We start from the raw sequence: 23812 nt of genomic DNA on the forward strand, positions 1-23812 counted from the left end.
GAACCACGAGACGCAACTGATCGCATACCATTTCTGGCTCCTTGTGATGTTATTGTCATATTTCTTGCGAAGTGTAAAAAAAAAAAAAAAAAACATTAGGCGGTCTCAGATGCCTCTTAAGAGCAGAATGGCGAAAGCCTACCCTTCCTCTTCTATCATTTGTCTCTCATCGTTTGCCTCTTATCGGCGTTCATTGCAGTGCTACAAATAATTATAATTGGTTTAGAGGAAAGGAACGGCGCTGCATCTGTCGCACCTTCTCCGGCAAATGTGTGTTTGGACGCTACACCATAGCTCATGTTCGAACCCGACCTCAGCGGCTGCATTTCGATGGAGGTGAAACGAAGAGGCATCCGTGTGCTGTGATATTGTTGTTGTGGCTGTAGGAAGAAAGGAAGAAGGAAAAGAAAATGCATGGGCCTGCTACTGGCTCTGTAGCTGAGCCACCTCCGCTGCCTCGTGCAGACAGAAGAGAAAATAGAGAAAAAAGAAAAGGAAGAGGGAAAGAAAGACGCGCGCCGCAACAACAGGGAAAAAATGGTATTCCCCTGATGGGGCTGGGACAGGTAGGTCACCGCCGCTTGCGGCGGAGGCTAGCCTGCCACCAAATTTTTATCTGTTGTAGGCCGTCATTGCAACCGCCACCGCTTCGGGGGTGGACGACGGTTGTGCGCTGTCAGCGCACGTTAAAGATCCCCTGGTCGAAATTACTCCAGAGCCCTTCATTATGGCTCCTCTTTCTCTCTTTCCACTTTCACTTCCATCTTCCTTCCTTTCTTTACGGCGCGGTTGAGGTGTCCACAAAAAACGAATGAGACAGTCACTGCGCCTTTCCCTTCCTATAAATCAATCAATCCTCGTAGCTCATGTCGCCTGGCGTTCTTTGGCGCGTTGAAGTGTAAAATTGCAGATGACAGGACAGCTAGATAAGAACTAATCTTGTAAAATCTCGCGGAATATGACAGATCTGGCTGAGAAATTTCGCGCAACGAACCTTACCTACGGGGTTTCATTCCACGAGCTTAGGAAGGCTTTCACCTTAAACAACGCACACAATGCAAACACACAACTTGCTTGGATCTCAGAATTAGTTACAAAAACTGCGAAACAATTTCATGGGTGACCGAACGCTTCAATACAAGGTATACGAATTACTAAATTAATAATTACTAAACGCTAATTACTACATACGTAAATATAGGGTGTTGCACAATTAGAAGCGCGAGGTAGAATGCTTCTCCCAGCTAAACCGCGGAATCCTCGCAGTTGAAATTTTGCACAGAATTGGTATTTTGTTGCTAGTATTTTTTAATACCAAATTTGTTTGGGGTACTTGCCCGATTCGATCAAAAGAAGTCAGATGTTCCCATCTTATGCGGTGGCGACAACGCCAGACGAGCCACTGCCCTAACAATGGCACTGGTGGCGCCACCTCATGCTGCTTACAACAACTCAAACCTTCTGCCAAAACATTCGCCCGCTCTTTTTCTGCTACAGAGTTGTTGTAAGCAGCATGAGGTGGCGCCACCAGTACCATCGCTGGGGCAGGGGCACGGTGGAAGAATAGACTATTCTTCCACCGTGGGCAGGGGCTCGTCTGGCGTCGTCGCCGCCGCATAAGATGGAAACATTTGACTTCTTTTGATCGAATCAGGCAAGTTCCCCCGAACAAATTTGGTATTAAAAATACTAGCTACAAAATGCCCTTTCTGTCCAAAATTTGAACGGCGAGGCTTCCACGGTTTAGCTGGGAAAAGCATTCTACATCGCGCCTCTAATTGTGCAACGCGCCGTATGTAAACTACTACTTACCAAATATGAATTGCTCCCTGAATGTATTAACTGACGGAAAAAAGCTTGCTTCATGCGTAAAACCCTGCTTACATCTTTTAATTCTATCAGCGACTCTGACACTTGCCTTGCCGTTGTATTCAGGGCGCAGGGACAAGAAAATGAGCGACGCCGTTGTCCCTTGCGATATCGTCAATATGCTCACTTTGGTTGAACCCGTCTCGTTCAGCATTGTGTCCACCACGGCTGGCAGGTCGTAAACGCCGATCTCTTCGAAACTGCAGAACGGTGAAGAGCCTGTTTACTCGTACGCAAACTAGAGACTTGAATTGGTTGGTTGGTTTGTGGGGTTTAACGTCCCAAAGCGACTAAGGCTATGAGAGACGCCGTAGTGGAGGACTCCGGAAATTTCGACCACCTGGGGTTCTTTAACGTGCACTGACATCGCATGTGTAGCCGGGCACCTAACGTGAACCTTCATCTCATCCTATACTGGTGAGAAAGTTGGTGTCTAGACAGCGTGAAGCAGTTACCCTTAAAGGCGAATATAGAAGAATGATGTAATGGACAATGCTACTGCTGAGATTGCAGATTCTTGTGCCCTAAGGAAATGACGTGTACTTGAAAAGGGAGCGAATAGAATACAGTAATCGAGAGACCTGTTATTGTTGTAGTGGTTATTTATTGTATGTACAAAGGAAGGAAAAGATGTTTGCCAGCCCCGGTATCTGCTATCTTATATCTGAAGCACCTGAACTGGGGCGGCGGAAATAAAGGGATAGCGAGGAGAAGGTAGAGGAAATCAAAGAGGTGAGTGATAGGGAGAAAGAAAAGAGTAGGTAAAAATAAAAGAAATATATACACTATGGTACAGTATACAGTAGTTTGCTTGAGGCCCAACCGCAAATGTCTTAAGTCACTGAGCACTCGGCACATCGGGCGGGCCTCCGCAATAGCTCTGCGTCCAGGCAACTGTTCACTACGCACGCACTTGCACATTGTACAAAACACTGACGGCTGTCGTGGGCGATCGGCCGTTTTTGTGGGAAATAGCACACGTGGAGCGTTCCGTCACAGCGCGCACTATCTGGCGAGGTGAAATAGGCGGGTCATCAAGCCCGCCTGTTCGATGTACTCACACAAGCTCACGTGAGCTCGCTCGCGGGCGCGCGCACAGCCCGGCGGCCACAGGAGCACAGCTACGCTGTCCGGGATTACCCCCTGCGCTCTGTAAGCCGCCAGCAACTCACGTCGTGGTTCGGCTAGCGCGGTGCAGCGCAGTAGAAGATGTTCGAGAGTTTCTACCGCGCCACAGCCGTCACACACGTCACTAGTGGCAAGTCCGTGGCGCATCCGTCGTTCCCCAGGCCACACACATCCAATGCGTGCACGGAGGATCATTGCGCGTTGCAGCCGAGTCAGCGAGCGGCCGCTGACACTGTGACTGCGCTCACCTCTTGCGATGCGTGGGTCGGGGTAAAAAATAAAAAATAAAAAAGCGAATAAAAAAGCAAATTATCTCGAAAGTAGAAATCTCTGAAGCATGTATCAATGAAAATTTCTTTAAATGTTCGCTGTTTTCGATGTGAGCTTTTGAATGAACCAGCTTCTTTTCGCAACAGTTAGCTCGACTGTTCGGTTTAAATCTGACCATGTCTTGGTTAAAACGGAACGCTACAACTGGGTTAAGCTGTCTTCTTATTTAGCCATATCAACAGTAATACCGCCAACCAGGCTACTGCCTCATCTGTGCAATATACTGCTTCTCCTCTACTTAAGTACTGATTCTTCGCCAGTATATGCACCCCGCAATGACTAATTTGCATTTCATGGGAAAGCGTTCATTTTATAAGTGTTGATATAAGTAGCACCTTTATTAGATTTTGAAATCTATGTGCTCTAATCTCTCTCCGCAACGACTGACTTGCAGTTCCTGTTACTGCATTCTTTTTTATAAATGCCGATATAAGTAGCAACGTTATTATGTCTTGAAGTATATGTGCTCTCCTTTCTAATAATCTCTTCATTCTGATTACATTGCCCAAACATGGTTGCATGAAGCTTCATAACATCATGTTCCAGTCATTCATTCAATCTCCCCCCCTCCCCAACCCCCCCCCCCCCCCCTTCTTCGTAACGTTCCAAACTCATAGCCAAACTGCCAAAGTCGGAGACGTTTTGGCACATTAGGATCATATTTTACCTATTGGCTCTTCATTGTGAGTCTGGTTGGCGCTGCCGCACTTTGGCTGAATGATTGAATGAATGTAATAAATAAGTGACCTTTAATAGACCCCTTGCTGCTGCCCCCATGGCGAAACACGCGTGTAAGAAGTTTCTGAATTTTCCTTGAAATTCTCTACTATACCTGATTATCAGCGATGCTATTCAGTGCTGACTTTCCTATGACAACAAAATTATCAGCATAATTACTTAGCATAATGGAGTTCTTTTCGTTCTTGATGGATGACATTAATAGTTCCGGTTCATTTTGTTTTCGTGATTTGGTATCATTGCGGGAGTTTTGACCTTTGATTATGTCGCTGGCCTTTCTCTTTAGTCACTCGTGTTGACGGACTCAAATGACATTGATGGTCAGCATTGTTCGCTCTACGGAGGAAATTTCAAAACATATTAGCTTCGATGGGTTCCCGTTGGCTCAAAAGTAATTCATTTGTGCTATGCATAAATCTTGATCATGTAGATTTATCTTATCATTACAATGATTCATTAGTTCGAGATAACGTTGGAATTTTTCGAAGTTTATTCTTTAACTAAGCCAGTGGGAATTAAAGCAGAGGCAATGCACCAGTAATGAAAAGTAAACTACTTTTCCTTTCCTGCTCTTCACAGCCTGCTATGTGTTAAAAGTTTCGTTTGTCCTTGTCTAAGGCATACACCTTTCAGAAAAGCTTTAGACTTACTTCGTTTCCGCGCATGAACTGAGTGCGCCCGTAATAAGTACCACGTTTATCAACCAGAGTAAATACTCCAAGAAGTCATCGCCTTCGCCTTGACTCCGCCTTCTAAGGTGCCGAAGAATTTCGCATACAGCTCCACTTAAGGCTCACCTGCTCCAACAGCATCTACCGTAATCCAGATCCCATCCGCTCGTCACACTTTACGCTGGCTCCTGTTCTACCTGTCCTCTTTGGTAATCCATTCCTTTACCTTAAAGGGCCATCTATTTTATTGCCTTTGCATCAAATGCTGGGTCAATGCCCCCTTCCTCTTGGTTTAGGCTAATATATATTCATCTCACGCTTGTTCCCTCACCCATTCTTTCTCTTCTTGCCTCACCCCGGCCCAAACAACGATTTCGTTCAAATTGCTTGCTGTTGTCACCAATATATGCGCACCTCTTCAAATCAAGGAGAGATTTCTGCTAGCAGGAAGAACTGTAAAAATACACTTGTCATTAGGGACATTTCAACATCGCACGGCACGACCAAATTTATAAAGTTGAAGAGGCAAAACTTCCCAACCGCGTCAACCACACGATGTAGAAAAAGAAAACCAAACGAAAAAGTTTTAGACGGCACTTTGGACTAAAAAGTGTAATGAGGTGAAAGCCATTACAGCGCGGTGGATCGTAGCCCTCCATTACGGCACATTTTGCCTCCATCGAAACCCAGCCACCGGCGGTCAGGTACGGGCCTGGGTGCTCTGCCTATAAATCCGGTGAACTTTGATGCGTTCAGCGAAACGCTGGAGGAGTTCGATGGAACGCTCGGTCGCCTGCAGCCAAAGCTTTTGCTCCACATTCGGTTCAGCAGCGCTGAAACCCTCAAATTTTAATAATTTATTTTTAACTCTCACTCTCGAAAGCGTGGCACCTCTGCTGGCAACCTTTTGTCGACAACGATGGGGCATTAAAGGCTTTCGCCTTAAAAACAACTTGCCTCCATTTCCAGAACTCGGGGTTGTCTGTCGACAGCCTCACGTGATAGTTGGATTGGGGCACACCTCTGGTGTTGACTAACCAGACGTCGAATCCGGCATCTGCAAGGAGAAAGCCTGAAAAGAGCGAGAGGTTCAGAAATAGCATTGGGGTATGACCGGCAGCGATGCTTCAATAAGTGTTGCGTTTTATGCAAGGAGCCTATAATGCCGGTGTGAGATACCTGCCCGTCAAACAGGTTTTGAAGCAAGAAAAGCACAAAAACTATTATTTTCTGTGCGATGTCATAGCGCAATAAATTACAAAATTTTGGCACAATACTTCAGGAGCGGCCTAGTATACGACGTTCCCAATTCCAGGGTTTAAAACTCCAAGTTCCATACAATAATTGTTGGCCATTGTAAACGTTATTATTATTATTATTATTATTATTATTATTATTATTATTATTATTATTATTATTATTATTATTATTATTATTATTATTATTATTATTATTATTATTATTATTGGCGTTACGTTCGCAAGCGTTCCATTAAATCAGATTTAAGTATCAGCTTAGTTGACTCTCAGGGTTCGGAAATTCGGGATGTTGCCGACAGTTTTGCAGAACATTTTTCCTCCGTTTACAAACATCCACATTGTGATTCCGTTTGCCTCCCATCTGGTGCACTATCTAATTCCATTCTCTTTGACGAGGAGTTGATAACTGAGAGTCTTAAGCGTCTGAGACCATCTTTGTCTCCTGGACCTGATGGCATTCCAGCTGCCATAATAAAAGCCTTCAGTTATATCTTCGTACCAGTACTGACTGCCATATTTAATAACTGTTTAAAAAATGCTGCCTTTCCTCGCGTGTGGAAAATGGCACGCGTGTTTCCTGTCTTCAAGTCTGGAAACAAATCTGATGTTTCCAATTATCGTCCGATTTCTCTTCTATGTGCAACCTCTAAGCTGTTCGAATTAGCTTTGCACAGCGTACTTTCCTTCCATCTCAAACATATCATAGTACCGAATCAACATGGCTTCATGTCGGGCCGCTCTACTTCTACCAACCTTGTCACGTTTATGACGTATGCCTCTGCAGCAGTCCTTCAGAGGGGTCAGGTTGACACTGTGTACTGTGATATGAGCAAAGCTTTCGACGTTGTTACTCACTCACTACTTCTTGAAAAACTTCTACTCTCTGGCGTTGAAGTCTCACTCGTAGCCCTCCTACGCAACTATCTCCTTGATCGCTTCTGCTTTGTCAGTGTCAATGGACAGACTTCTTTCGTTTACCCTGCAACGAGTGGAGTTCCTCAAGGTTCAGTACTAGGCCCGCTTCTCTTCTCCGTTTTTATTAATGATGTTTCCGCGGCGATAAAGAACTCCTCGTTTCTTCTTTATGCTGATGATATAAAAATATTCAAGGTAATACATTCTTTTCAAGATTGCGTGTTGTTGCAATCGGACATATCTGCCTTTTCTGATTGGTGTGCGATGAATCGACTTACCCTCAATTCTTCCAAAACTAGGGTTGTGTCCTTTACTCGTAAAACACATAGCTTTCTCTACCATTATTCTGTGAATTCCGTGCTGTTGGATAGGGTTGATGAAATTAATGACCTTGGTGTACTTTTTGACCGCACCCTCAGCTTCTCCTCTCACACTAACCGCATTGCTCAGCGGGCTATGCGCACACTCGGATTCGTTTGCAGACTTTCGAGAGAGTTCCATACTCCACTTCCGTTCCTAAAACTGTACCTGTCCATATGCCTGCCGGTCTTGGAGTATGCGTCGGTTGTTTGGAATGGCACTTGCAAATCGAACTTGGACAAGGTTGACAGAGTACAAAAAAAATTTTTACGGATATTTCATTATCGCTTTCCTTGCGCAACTTCCCCCTCTCGCTCCACCAGGAGCGCCCAACTGAATCTTCCTACCCTTCACTGCCGTCGCATCAGACTTGATATCATATTTCTGTACAAACTCCTTCATGGCCACATTATGTGCCCTCAGCTCTTAGAGTACATCCTACTGCGCGTTCCGCGAAAGAGCATGAGGGAATTCAGACCATTTCAGGTTTCTCCTCTTCATTCCCACTCCCCTCTGGACAGGATGCAGTGGTTATTTAACTCTTTTTGTCCTCACCTTGACATCTTCCAAAACTCGCTCTGTTCATTTACATTGGATGTTCGTAGCGTTGTATTCTAAATAGTACTTTATCACTTAAAACTCCCACTTTCTAGCCTTAAATTGTATTTACTTCACTTTTTGCTTTTTCTCCTGTTCAATGCTCTCTGTATCGTGAACTACTTTTTATCCGTTTCTTACTTATATTTCAACTTTAAACTTTATATTCGAATCTTACTGCCCCTTGTTCAATTTTACTTCTTTATTGTATTATTCTGTATTTCTAGCCTGTGTTTTAAGTACCATGCACTTGTTGCGCCTGGAAGGGTTGTTTATTTTATGTATATTTCTATATTACTATAATCAATGTCAGTTATTTGTTGTTGTTTTTTTTTTTTGTCTTCTATCTACCGTTCGTTTTTTTTTTTTTTTTCTTTATTTCCTGGTGTGCTAAAAAATTCTCTCACTGTATATAAGTGATGCTACTCATTGTTTGCTTACTTTCCGTGATACTTTTCGTCTGTTTCATTTCATGTATTATTTATTTCTTTTTTTGTGTTCTCTTTGTGTGTGTAAACATGTTAGTGCTTTTTCATTTTTGTTTCTTTTTTTTTTATTTGTGCTGCAGCACAAAGACCACATGGTTGTTCCTGCGCACATTAAATAAAGATTGATTGATTGATTGATTGATTGATTGATTATTATTATTATTATTATTATTATTATTATTATTATTATTATTATTGTTATTATTATTATTATTATTATTATTATTACTTTTTATCCGTTTCTTACTTATATTTCAACTTTATACTTTATATTCGAATCTTACTGTCCCTCGTTCAATTCTACTTCTTTATTGTATTATTCTGTATTTCTAGTCTGTGTTTTAAGTACCATGCACTTGTTGCGCCTGAATGGTTGTTTGTTTTATGTATATTTCTATATTACTATAATCAATGTCAGTTATTTGTTGTTGTCTTTTTCTCTCTTCTATCTACCGTTCTTTTTTTCTTTTTTTTCCTGATGTGCTCAAAAATTCTCTCACTGTGTATACAAGTGATGCTACTCAATTATTGATAACTTTCCGTGATACTTTTAGTCTCAGTTTCATTTCATGTATTATTTATTTCTTCTTTTGCGTACTCTCTGTGTGTGTAAACATGTTTGTGCATTTTCATTTTTGTTTCTTTTTTTATTATTTGTGCTGCAACACGAAGACCACATGGTTGTTCCTGCGCACATTAATTAAAGATTGATTGATTGATTGATTGATTACTATTATTATTATGTTTAACGATAGAGGAATGGCCCCAGCTTGGAGATTTATATCGTCATACGGCATCCGAGTGTTTTTTATCGCCACCGGGGATATTCTAGAGCGCACCATCTTGTGCGACGAGAGAGTCAATCGCACAAAAGAATTTCTCAGAGGATGAGAAAGATCTAACCACGACAGTCTTCGAATTAAAAAAAAAATGAAGTCTACAACACGACCTCTACGTTCCTTGGTGGCCCTTCTTTATCCTCTTTTATTCTCTTTGGCTCGCGAGTAAAATAGTGCTTTGTAACTGCACATACAATCATACACAGCAGCAACTCTAAATTTTTTTTGCCTCAGTACTTCGCAAAAACGCTTAGATAGTTACGCTTGGATTTCGCATTAAGGAGTATCGTAATCGTTCTTGGAAAAATTTACGAGGGACTTTAGCGACTAAAGCATGAAAGGCGGAAGCTGGAGTGCCGCATTCTGCTACGCAACAAGCACTAGTTAGTTATAATAATTTATTAATAATTAAGAAAGTAATAGATTATTTACCGAATCAATTATTAGTAAATCTTTGGTTATAAATTGGTATTTAATGAATTCATTAATTAGTAATTGACCACTGATTGACATATGGCCATATAAGGCACGCATTCGCGCATACGATGGTGGTGCTCTGTAATTGGTCGAGACCTCTATGACGTCATCCGGCCTCGGCCAATCAGAACGCAGCAAAAGCGGGACATATTTTGTCCACGACAGCATAAGCCATTAAAGGCTTTCACCTTAATGCTTTGGTTCAATATAGAAAATGTGGCGCCTATGATTTTCACCTTCATTACCAGCAGACATAGACGGATGTAGTCGGTATTTAGAGGTATTTATTTCCTCTTTTCACTCGTCAGTCTTGCATTTGTTGCTCTTCTGTAAAATTCAAGTGCGAAACTTAACTCAGCTGTTGACCAAATTTACATAACCAGTTTGAACCAATCCGACTTTCTCATGAGCAGTGCTGAAAGGTGTTATTATCGTTTGTTGTAACAAAATAACCAATGTAGAAGATTGCATTATTTTTTCTGAAAGCTCTAAAGCTAAAACATTGTTGTGCCTTCAGTGTGTATCCCAAATATCTTAAATACAAGTTAGGCTGTGTTAGATTATAGACATGCGCAAATAATCGTTCTCGTTATTACTTTCGACTGGTGAACCCAAGGACGCGGTATCGAATCCCTGATGCGGCAGCAGCTTTTCGATGGCGGCGAAAAGCAAGGCGCCCGTGTGCTGTGCGATGTGAGTGCACAATAAACACCACGATTTGATCGAAATTTTCCGAAGCTCTCCATGATGGCGTCTATCATAGCCTGGGTCGCTTTGGCACGCTAAACTGCATAAAGCAAGTTAAACCAAAATACCACTCGCAAGCGAAAACGACTATCCCTAAGCGATGCTTCCCCTCAGTGGCGGGGGCCAGTGGCAATTCTGCGGAAATATGCACTTGTATGCATGTGCGGCGCTATTTGTAAAGCTTGGCCTTATTTGCTATACACGAAAAGGTTGGTTGGTTGGTTTGTGGGGACGTCCCAAAGCAACTTAGGCTATGAGAGACGCCGTAGTGGAGGACTCCGGAAATTTCGACCCCCTGGGGTTCTTTAACGTGCACTGACATCGCACAGCACACGGACGCCACTCCGTTTCGCCTCCATCGAAACGCAGCCGCCGAGGCCGGGATTCGATCCCGCGTCCTTGGGGACAGTAGTCGAGCGCCGTAACCACTGCGCCACCCCGGCGGGGCGCTATACACGAAAAGAGAAGGTGTATAAGCGGTCAGGAAGGTGTATAAGCTCTAAAAGATTCATTTTTTGCAATTAATTCTTCCGATTTTTCATCATATTCAAAATATACTCCTCGTGCAATGAAATGCACAATGAAAGTACTTGTCCAGCGACCATACTCTACGTTCATAACGCCTGCCGAATACCCACAGCCCTCTCCTGTCCTGCTTTCCAACTATCCCCCGTTGACTAGACTTCTCTTCAGCTCTACGTTTGTGCGGTAGAGAACCACGTTAGGGAACATTTTCTCTTCATGGGGTGGCTCTCCGCGTTCCTCGTGGTTAATCACGGTCATCAGACTGATTTTCAGGTATTGAAGCGTCATGCTACTCATCGTAGAGAGGCTGCAAGCGCTGGTCTTAGAAGGAGGCATACAGATTGGATTGCAGCGGCGTTGACATCGACATGAAAGGTTTTGGTGCCTTGTTGGAATCATGCGTTTTAGCTAAAAGCTGAGACATTCATTCAAGTTTAGTAAAAAAATATGCGAATTCATGTGTTAAGGTATCTTCCCGAGAAGGCATTTTTCTAAACTACCAGGTACCAATAGCTTTCAAGTCGTAGCTCTGATTTTACCGGGATAAACTGTTATCGTTACGGCGACAACCGGCGACAAAGATTTTACGTTGTCCCCGGTAGCAGCGACTCGATTGTTTTATGAAGCGGAAAATAACTGTATTCTCAGATGCTTGGCTGTAGAGTTGATGCCAAAGCATTTACCGACTGCTAATTGAATTATCCGCCAGGCTTCTTTTTTGTAACTGCTGCGTTGAGGGGATTCATTTGTGGTCTGGTCGGGCTGGCGGGTTCACAAGGAACAAAGTACGAACTGCGCGAGCAAGACACGGACAAAGAAGAGGCAAAGTCGCAGACAAACGCAGAACCAGAGAGAGAGAACGAAAAAACCTGCGCGAGCGAGATGCTTTTGTTGACGAAATGAGAAAACGTAACAACTTAAAACGCTTAATGCGCATCGAGGCAGCCTAGCGGCAACAGTTTGATGTGACGCGTGCTGAATGACCCCCCCTCAAAACCGGGAAATTTGGCTGACAATTTAAAAATAGAAAGGCTGACTTATCCTGTCGTTTCCACCATACATGAAAAATATGGTCGAATTATTTTTCTTTCGCCATATGCTTGAAAATCACCTCCGAAGCATTGACTGCTTTCTGTGCTGTATCATACTGACGCCGCTTTAGTTCTTTATTTACCACGGGGTACCAGAAGTGGCCGAAAGAAGCACGCAGCACTTTTCCGAGCTAGAAATCGAAATTCTGTGTTCATAACGTGAGCCCTTGCGTTAATCGAGGGGCAGTTTCCAATATCCCACAGGTTCAGGCCTTCTTCTTGAGTTTTGTTCCCCCACCAACCTGAAAAATGAAAAAAAAAAAAGAACACTTCCACAGTTCTTTGCTTTTCCTGTTCGACCTGCTGTTTTCCTGTTTCCTGTATGTTACCTGTTTCCTGTTTTCCTGTATGTTACCTGTTTCCTGTTTTCCTGTATGTTACCTGCTAATCTTATCCATTCTGTCATAGGAGGTCCCCCGGACAGTTTATACATTGGGACCTCCTTCTGTAATACTTATAATCCATGCACATGTACCTCACAGTGAAAATAAAGATGAAAGACGAAAAGAAGAAGAAGATGAAAGAACTTTAAGAGCTGCATAGGTGCATCCAACTTCCATTTTGATTTTGAAAAATGGGATGGCAATTGCGTTGTTTGCCGACTTTTGTGCCTCAGCTTGGTTGAGACTGCCCCATTTCAACCGAGTGAGTGGTGGTGGTTTGTGGGGTTTAACGTCCCAAAGCGACTCATGCTATGAGAGACGCCGTAGTGGAGGACTCTGGAAATTTCGACCACCTGGGGTTCTTTAACGTGCACTGACATCGCACAGCACACGGGCGTCTTGTTTTCCACCTCCATCGAAAAGCTGCCGCCGAGGCCGGGATTCAATCCCGCGTCCTTGGGAACAGTAGCCGAGCGCCGTAACCACTATGCCACCCGGGCGAATGTTCTGGCACTTTTCTCTGGCTATTGTCAGTATACCCAGGTCTTGTCTTCACTAATATTGGTCTTCTACCTAGCTTTTTTTCTTCTAGGCACCGTTTCCGCTCGAGAAACAGGGCTTAACAGTTTAGTTTCTGAACTGGCATACGCAGGCGGGGGATACAAGCACTGCGCAGATTCAAGACATGTGAAAATGTCTTTCAAAATTTTGTAGATGCTTCTTACTGAAAATCTACCAGTATTCGGCAAGTTGTCTGACAGTCAGGCGCCCATTTGACTGGATTACTCCAGCCGCTCTGTTGACGGGTTGTTTAGAAACGCCTTTAACCGTTGGCATCGCCTCTCAGAAATTCAGGGTCCCTCTGCCTTTGAAATTTTTGAAGAACCAAAAACAGAATGGAGTAGACAAGATTTCCTGGCCAAACGCAAAAATCGATACGCCTATATTCTCATGGTCATATATATATATATGTGTGTGTGTGTGTGTGTGTGTGTGTGTGTGTGTGTGTGCGTGCGTGCGTGCGTGCGTGCGTGTGTGTGTGTGTGTGTGTGTGTGTGTGCGCGTGTGTGTGTGTGTGCGCGCGCGCGCGCGTGTGTGTGTGTGTGTGTGTGTGTGTGTGTGTGTGTGTGTGTGTGTGTGTGTGTGTGTGTGTGTGTGTGTGTGTGTGTGTGTGTGTGTGTGTGTGTGTGTGTGTGTGTGTGTGTGTGTGTGTGTGTGTGTGTGTGTGTGTGTGTGTGTGTGTGTGTGTGTGTGTGTGTGTGTGTGTGTGTGTGTGTGTGTGTGTGTGTGTGTGTGTGTGTGTGTGTGTGTGTGTGTGTGTGTGTGTGTGTGTGTGTGTGCGTGTGTGTGTGTGTGTGTGTGTGTGTGTGTGTGTGTGTGTGTGTGTGTGTGTGTGTGTGTGTGTGTGCAGCATGCAGAAATTGAAAGCTTAGCGCCGTTCGCGCAAGGTCCAAATGGATCACCCAACCAGCCCACTTGGATGCGATGAAATGCTATGACAGGAGTGTAGCATATGGTGTGATATTAGCGGATCTACAATGTTGACCAAAAATGCCGATATGGGGCGGCAGTTTCAGAGCAATGAGCATTAGACCCCGTCTCAGTCATTACTGAGGAATGTTTTCACTTTCACGATTCGAGAGCAGTGCGGTCTACTGCCAATTTTCAGGTCAAAACTGCAGAACCGCTGCGTATTTAAACATTCTTTTTTCAAGGCCTGAGATACAGCAAATCTGCTTATTCTCTATATCCTGTGTCAATCAAGCCTTTTCAAAGTTGCGTTAATGGCGATGCGAAATGGAAAAAAATATAAATACAGTCGTGCCTCGTTAATATATGGACACTTTGGTTTCCGACCAAAACTGTCCATAAAGCGAGTCATCCAAAATAACGAGTCATGAATAAAAACAAAAAGGATTTTATTGAGAAAAAAGAATTGTAATTAACGACTGTTTTTGTACATAACGGTGTGCACTGGACTCAAAATTTCACAGAACACCGGCAATTTTGAGTGCATTATCCTTGTCATCGTTGTCTTCGAAAAATTGTACTGCAGTACGACTCGCGTACCATGACACCCGTGATGGTGGGCTTTGTGTTGGTCGAACTTTCGAGCACGAACTCCTCACTGGCCGATGAATCAGCGTCTGATTCTCTACTCACCGCCACTTCTAAAATGGCGTCGTCACTGAGCAAAGTAGCCGCTAAGTAGCTGCTTGAGATTCTCCTGAGGCGAGGAAACAGCTGAGCTGTCGATACTAGTCCCTCGCGGCCTGGATTGACTGAGATGGCTTTTGTCACTTGTATTCACAGATTTCTTCGCGCCTACGTTCAGCTCTGTTCTTTTGCGTTTAACTCCCGCCACGCGAAAAGCCAGACTCAAGTTGTTGGTTACAGGCTCCTAATTCGTTGCACTTTTTATTTTGCCTAGTAAAACTTTCTGCCTTTCTGTTCTTCTGATTCTCTCTTTTTTGCCTTGTACTGTTTCTGTGAGAAAGCGAGGGAGTCAAGTTGGCAAGCTGCTCTGCAGAGGGCTATCGAACATCCCATCTTTTTGGCGCCGTTTTTATGTGTTCCTATAAAACAAACACTGCAAGCTGAAGTACAGTTTAGAACGACGGCTAGCCGACTACGAAGAGCTCAGACCTTGTGAAGGCCGCATCGTTGACTCAAAGCGAAGCCGACCTGCGGACCGCCTAGTGTGCAAAGTTTGGCAGTTCGGCAGCGGAACAGGGACGAAAGCCAGAACCATGAGAGGGAAGCGCGTCCAGGACGGCACGCCCGGTCCCGGTTGCGTGCTCGTACGTCGCCTTTCTTTTGTCGCTCTACTTTGTGAGTGTGTCTTAACTCTCTCCGAAAAGCGTTAACGGCTTCATGGAACACACATTGCGCTTTGGGAAAGAAAACTTCAGTTCCCACCGCCACTGTAGGCACTTGTCTTTCTTCCTGTCATTTCTTACGCTTTTACCGGCCTCTCTGTTCACGTTCAGCAGAATTTATTGCAACCACATGTTGCTGTTTTCCCGACTGCGGCGGCACTTCTGCTGCACCCAGAAATCTGGTTCCCCACTTTCGGGGTATTTCTTACGCTGACCCTAGGTTTGCTGTGTACGTTCTTCTCCGCTCTTGCGCTCCCCCCCCCCCCCCCCCCCTCCTTAAAATGGCGACACGCCCGCTTCGGTTCTTTCCAACCCCACAGGACTCGTTCAGGCATCCCGCCGTATCGGCTGTCGCGTAGGTTCGCGGGCGGCGCGCCCTTCTTTACCTTCCGTTCGGACTCCTCTGCTTTTTTTCAAGGACTGTCCATATTAACGAGACAAAAATACATGGGCCCAGATGGGGCGCCTGCGTTCTTCCCCTGTCCACTGTCCAGACAGCGAGTTTCCATATTAACGAGGCATAAATACATTGAAAAGGTTTCGTCCCCAGAAAAACTGTCCATAAATCGGGTCGTCCATATTAACGGGGGTCATATTAACGGGGCACGACTGTAGTTTCACCTTGCATTAACTTCGCCGGGAAAAAGCATAGTTTCAATTGATGAGAGTTTGGCTTCAACAGCAGGCTTCGAAACTACAGCGCCTGTGTACCTAAATCGGCGGAGCGTTAAAAAAATATTTTATGTACGAATGCTAACACACGCCGCGATAGGAAGGAAAATAACTGAAGTGCGAACAACTCTAATTGTAAAATAAAGGCACAGCCATGGTAACTTATGTACGGAACTGCTTAGCTGAGGAGCCGGAAAAAATATCAATGAACAAGCAAACATTATGTTGGGGTGTTTCTTTTTATTTTTTATTGCACACGTCACCTATACAGAGCTTAATGTTGCAGCTATTTCTCGACTTTTGAAATCAGGAAGGTTACTGGTTAAGAAAATAAATTAAAATATTTGGCGGTGAATGCAGTTATTCAAATGCATATACTGTAAATTGTTCGAGCAATCAGTGGGGTGATTTAAACGTAGGATGCATCTTAACTCCAGATAAATCGAACTAAATCTGCTGGATATGCAGTGCATTATTTTTCGGCTGGCATAATTCAGTGCTAAAACGTTCCAGGTTAGTCTCTATCCTATAGCCCCCCATCGCACTGCCCCCCCCCCCCCTTCCCCTAGCCTCCTATCGCACTCTTTTGGACTGTTCTTTTGGTATCCATCTACTCCATGTCCTTGGTATCACTGGAAAAATTTAGTCACTTTTTATTGCTCCCAAAATTTGCTCTTTTAAATCTACTTTTTATAATGTGTCCGTTTTTAGGGAATAGAAATGCCACAGTGCTGAGAGATCATAAGTTTGGCCCGTATTAAGGCGTACATTACCTTCAATTTGGCAAACATTGGTCTATAATTTATTTTAAAAATGTTCTCGCTTGTGAGAATTGCGAAATACGAAAGAATTATGTTTTGTGAAGTATCTTATTATTAAGGTGCCGCCATACCACTGGCTGGGCTGCTTACCTTACCTGGTTATACCATCCTCTCGCTTGACGTAACCTTACTGTTAGATAAACCACTGTGGCTTAGGCGCAGGGAACTGGCAGCACCTGCTACAAAAAGCAGCCCAGTGAACGATATGGCAGTGCCCACAATAGAAAGGTCCAGAAATGTCCCCTAATGGCAGCCTTCTTTTTAATGGCATCGACCACCCGTAAGACGTCATGTTTATTCCATATACAGTTGAATCTCACTACCATGAAACTGACGAGGAACTGGAAAAATTTCGTTCAAACGAAAATTTTGTTGTGACCTAACCGCACTGTCACATAAGGCTAGACACTTAAAAAAAATTTGTGGTTTAATTCTGGTTAAACCTAGTTGAATTGCGATAACAACGGCGGAAGCTTCTTTTGCCTGCTACATTATTCCCCTATCACGCCCTATCAGTGTAGGTGCTACATTATTGGGGACACTTAATCTCATCCTTTGAACTCTTCTTCTTCTCCTGCTCCTCCTCCTCCTCCTCCTTCGAAAGCTTCTTTTGCCTGCTACATTATTCCCCTATCACGCCCTGTCAGTGTAAGGTGATACATTATTGGGGACACTTAAGCTCATCATTTAAACCCTTTTTCTTCTTTTTCTTCTCTTCCTCCTCCTCCTCGGCTGCTCAAGGTGGAGCATGACCTCCGCCGGGACCACGCGACGGCTCAAAACCTGGCGCAGTATTGCTACTGCAATAAAAATGGATTTATTTACAAATATTTCGGCCAGCAACTTGCGCTTTTTGTTTTGGCCACGAGCCCTGAGATGCGATTTTCATACTCAATGAGCAATTACATCACGATGTGATTATCGTGGGAAACAATAAAACTTGAGATGGTGGTGCTATGAAAGAAAACGGAAGCTTGCACCTGCCCCTTGTTCCAAGACATCTATCTACCCCGATCGTCACCTCCACCAAACAATAACGGTCTTCATTTGTCTGTGAATCGGTGGGCCAGTAGTTGCACATATCGTTCAAAGCAAAATTTTTTAGTGAAAGAAAACAGTGTGTGGCCTTAAGGAAGTACGCAGATTTGTGGTGATATGCTTATTTTATTGTTATATACGTTTTTATATTCATACACTCTTAGCAAAATTTTGTTGAACCGATAACGCGCCCAAAATATAGTTCATTGTGGTGAGAAATTTGTTCTATTTGTTTCTATGGGGAGCTGAAGTGGGAACAGAATTTTTTTTTTTTTATGCTCCATTTGTTGTAGTGGGGTCCGATTTTAATCTGCAAAAACATTCTCTTATACATTCCAGCCCCAGTAGTTTCAAGCTAACAGCGTGGGGACCCGTAATGAAGGAAACTTCCCGTATCGTTATTTACTTGTAGACCTAAGTAGACTTGCCTGGGCTCTGCCAAGGTTGGTTGGCCACCCATGTGGCGGCGTTGGAGAGTAGTCCATGCACAAGCAGGATCGGCGTCCTCCGAGTCGTGGAGTCATTTGCCGGCTTGCGCGGTAGTATTCGGTCCACTTCCAGGATGTAACCGTCCTCAGTGGTGACTTTCTGAACTTCGACGTTGTAGCCAAAACTACGCATTAGGCCGGCCTGGCGAAAGGAATCTGTTATCTAAACGTTTGTCAATGTATATGGTGTTGCATAAAAAAATAATGCATAAATAAATCACTACAGCAGTGGTTTAGGTTAATTTACAAAATGATTAAAAACAAGCCACACTTATTTTGAGTACCTGCTTTGGCACCCTGTTCGTGCTACACAATATGACCTTTACATGTACTGTCACAAGAGCTGTAAGTGCCCTATTATCTGTAGCTCAAGCTCAGACCCTGTGGATTGGAAACTCTCCACTAACTCTATGCATTGGAATATTATATTTCTGCATCGTTTGATTTTACTGAGGTACAAATATATCGTTTTCTTTATTTCAAGCCTATATTATTGCTTTTTAATCTCTTTCATCTTTTTTTCTTCGTTACATCATTTTCTCCCCTTTACTCAATTTCTACACGAAATTAATAATAACTCACTCTTGTCGCATGTTTTTTGCTGAATACTGGTTTGATGTTACAGTCATGAAGTGCGTCTAGCAACTGTGGAGATCGTAAACCATACTCAGAGCGCGACGATATTAAGTTAAAAATTATCTATTCGATTTCTGATTCAACTGAACGAAAAAAAAAACAAACGCCGCGCACTTTCTTTTTCAGTTGACCTTGTGCTTAGCAGCAAAATAATTATTCGAACAGATATGTCCTGTCAACGAGAGTAGCCTCCAGCCCTCCCCCCCTTCCCCCACCACCAATCATTGGGTGTAGAATTTTAAACATTCAAGGAGGGAACTGCTTGATTGCATGGCAGAGGTCTCCTTTGCCGCTCGTTAAAGTAACAAGGCTGATGACGAAGACGATGATTCCGGCAACATGGCGAGGTAGAAAGTTGCTCTAATAAGTTGGACATTTCGTAGTCATACAATCAGAAGGAAGCAACCAGAGAAGAATAATGAAATGCTAATTGTATAACTGAACCATTCCTTCTCCCTCCATTCAGTGATAGTCAATCTGTGTACAAATACATTAGCTATAATTGATATTAGATCTATCACATTTCACCTTTCCAGAACATACAAAGGGCAAATTATCAAGCAATAGTAAAACAAACCAATGGGGAGGTAGCCTAGATAAGAAAAAAGAGAGAGAGTAATGATGGTTCAAGAAAAATGAAATATTATCGCTGTCTTCTAACACTTCCACAGGTTTGACTTACACTCCACTCTCCTTTCTTTTTCTGTTTTTTTCTTTACTGCAAAAAAATTAAATTTTTGTTCATTTTTTATTCTATATTGGTTTAAATCAACTGTGATTTTAACAGTGCAAGCTGAGCAGCGTTAGTTTTATTTCTTTTTAATTGTCCACGCTAACTTCAGTCATCTATTCTCATTTCTATCTATCGAATCCATTAGAATTCAGTACATTTTTACTTGTTCTCTGCATATTGATCTCATTAATATCTGATTTAACGGAAGCCATTGATATGAACTCGACAAGCATGCACTACTGTAAAGCCTACACAGAAGACAAAAATTTTTGAAACGCCGATAAAGGCTCGTCAAAAATTTCCAGCCAGCTTAGGATGAGCTGCAGAACCGGACCGCGGCGCGTCCTGAGCGACTTGCGGTACTTTGTGCCTGCCACTCTCTCTGTGTATATTCTTTATGAGGAGATACGCACTCACCCAGAGGTGGGCACCTCATGAGGTTTCGACCTCATGAGGTCAACCTCAACCTCAAAATGACCTCAACCTCACGGAGTGAGGTGAGGTTGAGGTGAGGTTGGCCACACCTGAAATATTTTTGAGTGAGGTCAGCAAACGAGACCTCAACCTCATGCGTGAGTTTGAGGTTGAGTGAGATCGTAGTTTAGTGAGGTCGGCTTGTGAGGTCGAAATTATTGTTTCCCACAGCGATAAAATAGCCGGCAAAACACCTTTCATAATGCTTGCCGTGTACACTCTTTTGGCTGCCAAACGCATGTAACGAACGGTTTGCGCTTGTGCGTTTGCGCTCGACACGAAAAAAAAAGGGGGAGGGGGGGGGGGGGGGGGGGCGTAAAGTGTAGCGCGGCAAAGGAGTGGGGTCGGACGACGGCTGCGGACACGAAAGAAGGTGAAACAAGATCCCTCCACCATTCCGAGCGAGTTTGGGAAGTAAAGAAAAACTCGAAGGGTTTCCAGGCCTACGTGACTGCGCCGACTTCTCGAAAAAAAAAAGAACTAGAATAGTAGAAAAGAGGGAAGCGCAAGATCCGGCAACCAAGGAATTCCTTGGGGAGGATGGCACGAGAGAGGAGGTTTCAGATAGGCATATGGAAATAACAAGGATGCAGAAGAGACGAGAGATAAATGGCTTGAAGAGAAGTCACCCCACTGAGCCTGTATTTTAGTAAATAAAATCTGCTTTTGCTTTGTACACGGTACGAGTTAAAACGAAAGAAAGCAATTGGACGGTAGGTCGTAGTTGTATCAGTGCAATCCACTTTATTATTATTATTATTATTATTATTATTATTATTATTATTATTATTATTATTATTATTATTATTATTATTATTATTATTATTATTATTATTATTATTATTATTATTATTATTATTATTATTATTATTATTATTAGTCACTAGACATTAAACTAACCTTTGCATAAAAAGATGAAATTAATGTGCTCTCCTCGAAGAATCATTGAAGAGCAGACAGGTGACTGACGACTGCTTGCAGCCATCCCTTTCTAATACCCTAGGTGTGCTTGCGCCTTTTTCGTTTGCATGCTCGTTTATTGAGGGCCTCCCCTCCGTTTTACAGCTTGCAGCCAAAGTGGCGGGCACGCCTTTTGTTCCTAAGCTGGCTTCTCCTCTTTCGGCTCCGCAGCCGGTGTCCGACTCATAGCGGACAAAGCGCGGACACCGGAACCCCTCGGCATTTCTTGGAAAGTAAGCCACTGCACATACACGCGCTTCAGTCTGTTTTGGGGTTCCTTCTGGGAGTTTGTGAGCTTTAGGTATTTTTAAGTGTGTTTCTGTCAACGGGCCGAGAGTTACAAGAACAGTGGCAGTGTGGGCGAGAGAGCAAGATACGTGCGCGGTGCTCGAGCGTGTGAATGCGCGAGTGAAAATCTGCGTCTCCGCTTCTCTTTAGTTTTTTAGTATACTTGCACACCCCTATTTTTCCTCCTTTCTTTACGTTTTGTGTGGTCACTTGCCAGTGCCCCCTCTCGCGTTTGTGCACCCGTTTACTCACAACCGGCCGCTTTTCTGCGGTACGGCCAATCGCCACCCTTCCCCTTTCCCTCCCCCCCCTCCCCCCAAGAAAAAGAGACAAGGAAATCAGAAGAGACAACTCTGAGATACTTCCTCTCGCAACATTCCTTTTTTTTTTGCTTCTTTGGCTTTTGGTTGTGCGCCACCTCCGACTGGCGTATTCCTGTTGGTCTAAAGAAATATAAAGACAGGCCCTTCTCGCTTCTCGGAACGCCGCGGCGGCTGCGCGGACTTCTGTCGCTTGTCGACCATGCAGGCATCTCATCGTTTCGCAGGGGGGACACGGCAGTCAGTGTTCAAACTCTGCTCTTCCTCGTAGACGCGTCGCCACCCTGCTCACCACCCGCTGGCTTTTCTGTCTTGACTGATGTTATGCAGTCGAAGAAAAACGAAACAACTCCCGTAACGTGGGTTAAGTGTTCGCGCTACACTCTTCCAGTGGGCATGGTTCTCTCGTCACGACTAGAAGCTGGTGTCTCAGCCCCACGTTCTTATCGACACCAATCGTTCCTGGAACGTCTGCTTGGAAGTCGCCCCAAAACGGTGTCGGGGAGCCGCCCGAAATTGGCAAAACAAAAAAAAGGCAGCATCTAAACAACATGTTATGTTCTTCGCCATTTACCGTGGCCATCTTTTTCAAGCGAAGACATGCAGCCATGGCCGTGGTCGGCGACTTGCTGTAATTTATGACGGAAGTTTTCGCCCTTTCCAGCTGAGATCCGCCCTTCTTCGAGGTCTGCCGCATGGTTGCGTTCGGCGTCCAGGGTGCATGACATGGTTGCGGTTATGGCAGGTGTGGTTATGGCAGATATAGCAAAAAAATCTAAATATGCCGATAATGATCCGTGCGCGCGCAGTTGTCGAATTGACAAAGACATCGAAGGCCATTTCCGAAGGCCATGCAAAAGAAACGAAAAGCATTGTAAACTTGGAATGCATTAACTGCAACAAGAAGCTGTGGGGACAAGGGAACCAGCAGTTGAGCTTTTCTCGGCACCTCAAGGTAATGTGCGAATTATCTCTGATCCAACGTATTATTTCCTTGATTTATATAAATGATAAAAGGACTGTTTTGGGGCTGCAAATTCACCGTTAGTTATTATAAGTAGAAGGGAGGGTAATCTTTCCATTAATTTGTCACGGCGTTTGTTCCATACAGCACAACCCACTCGTCAGGATTATCGAAAGTAGCACAAAGACAAACGTCAAGCATGCTTTACCTTTTCGTAACTAAGCGTCTCTGCATATGACAACATTTTGTTTCGTCAGCCTCTTGCGATAAGTCCCTCGTCAGAAGTCAATATGATAAATTAATGTTAGGTACTACATCCTCCATATATACGTAAGTGGTCGATCTATTATTTATTTTTTTTTTTTGTAACAGAGCCATAGCACTGAAGAAACATTAGATTCCTCGTGATTTTGTCATCCGATTCGATTTCAAATCGCAAGAAAATGTCTTCACCAAGAAATGTTTACTTGCTTGTCGCGGAGGAAACACTGACGGCCACAGATATGTGCGGCATTTCACCGCAGACCTTCGCGTGTTCGCATCCAGCAGCACCAAGGACACACAAGCATTACAGCGGGAATTAGGTCAAAAGTCACCATATCAAAACAAATTATAAGAATAAAATTTGAAGAGTTGAAACTGACCAATTATAGTGCCGTTATTAAGTCAGCCTGCTATGAATCAATAGCCCCGCTGGCAAATGTTCATTTCATTTTTTTCACTTCACGAGTAAGCCTCATCATATTAAATGTTGTTTAAAATTTATGTCGTCATTCTGGCGTGTCACCACACAGAACTTGTGCCATGATGTTTTATAGTCAGTGTTATCAAGTGAAAAACCTTTTCTATATATATATATTTTTTTTAGGTCGAGCAACCGACCTCAAACTCACAGTTTGAGTTTGAGGTGAGGTTGAGTGAGGTCTGTGGTGGCATCAGAAAAATTGAGGTGAGGTCACCTGATCAAACTTCAACCTCAAAGCGTGAGGTTGAGGTTGAGTGAGGTCAGAAAATTTTTATTGAGGTTGAGGTGAGGTTGCACTTTTTGAGGTCTAATGCCCGCCTCTGGCACTCACGCCAGAGCTACCACAATTTTGCGTCCATGTATAAAGAAAAAGGCTA

General features: G+C 43.7%; 1 protein-coding gene across 1 annotated transcript in view; it reads right to left on the reverse strand.

Moving 5' to 3' along the window:
* Window positions 1–18448, reverse strand: part of LOC146173467 (lipase member K-like) — a 30694-nt gene extending 12246 nt beyond the window's left edge. The window contains exons 1-3 of the mRNA XM_084584076.1: window positions 18256–18448; window positions 5694–5808; window positions 1919–2069 (exon numbers count right to left, since the gene is read on the reverse strand). Coding sequence (XP_084440202.1) covers window positions 1919–2069; window positions 5694–5808; window positions 18256–18448 — 459 coding nt within the window. The remainder of the gene's footprint in view (window positions 1–1918; window positions 2070–5693; window positions 5809–18255) is intronic.
* Window positions 18449–23812: the final 5364 nt, after the last annotated feature.

This window comes from Amblyomma maculatum, chromosome 11, assembly GCF_055883805.1.
Source record: "Amblyomma maculatum isolate TAMU_Amacu chromosome 11, ASM5588380v1, whole genome shotgun sequence".
Lineage (NCBI taxonomy): Eukaryota > Metazoa > Arthropoda > Arachnida > Ixodida > Ixodidae > Amblyomma > Amblyomma maculatum.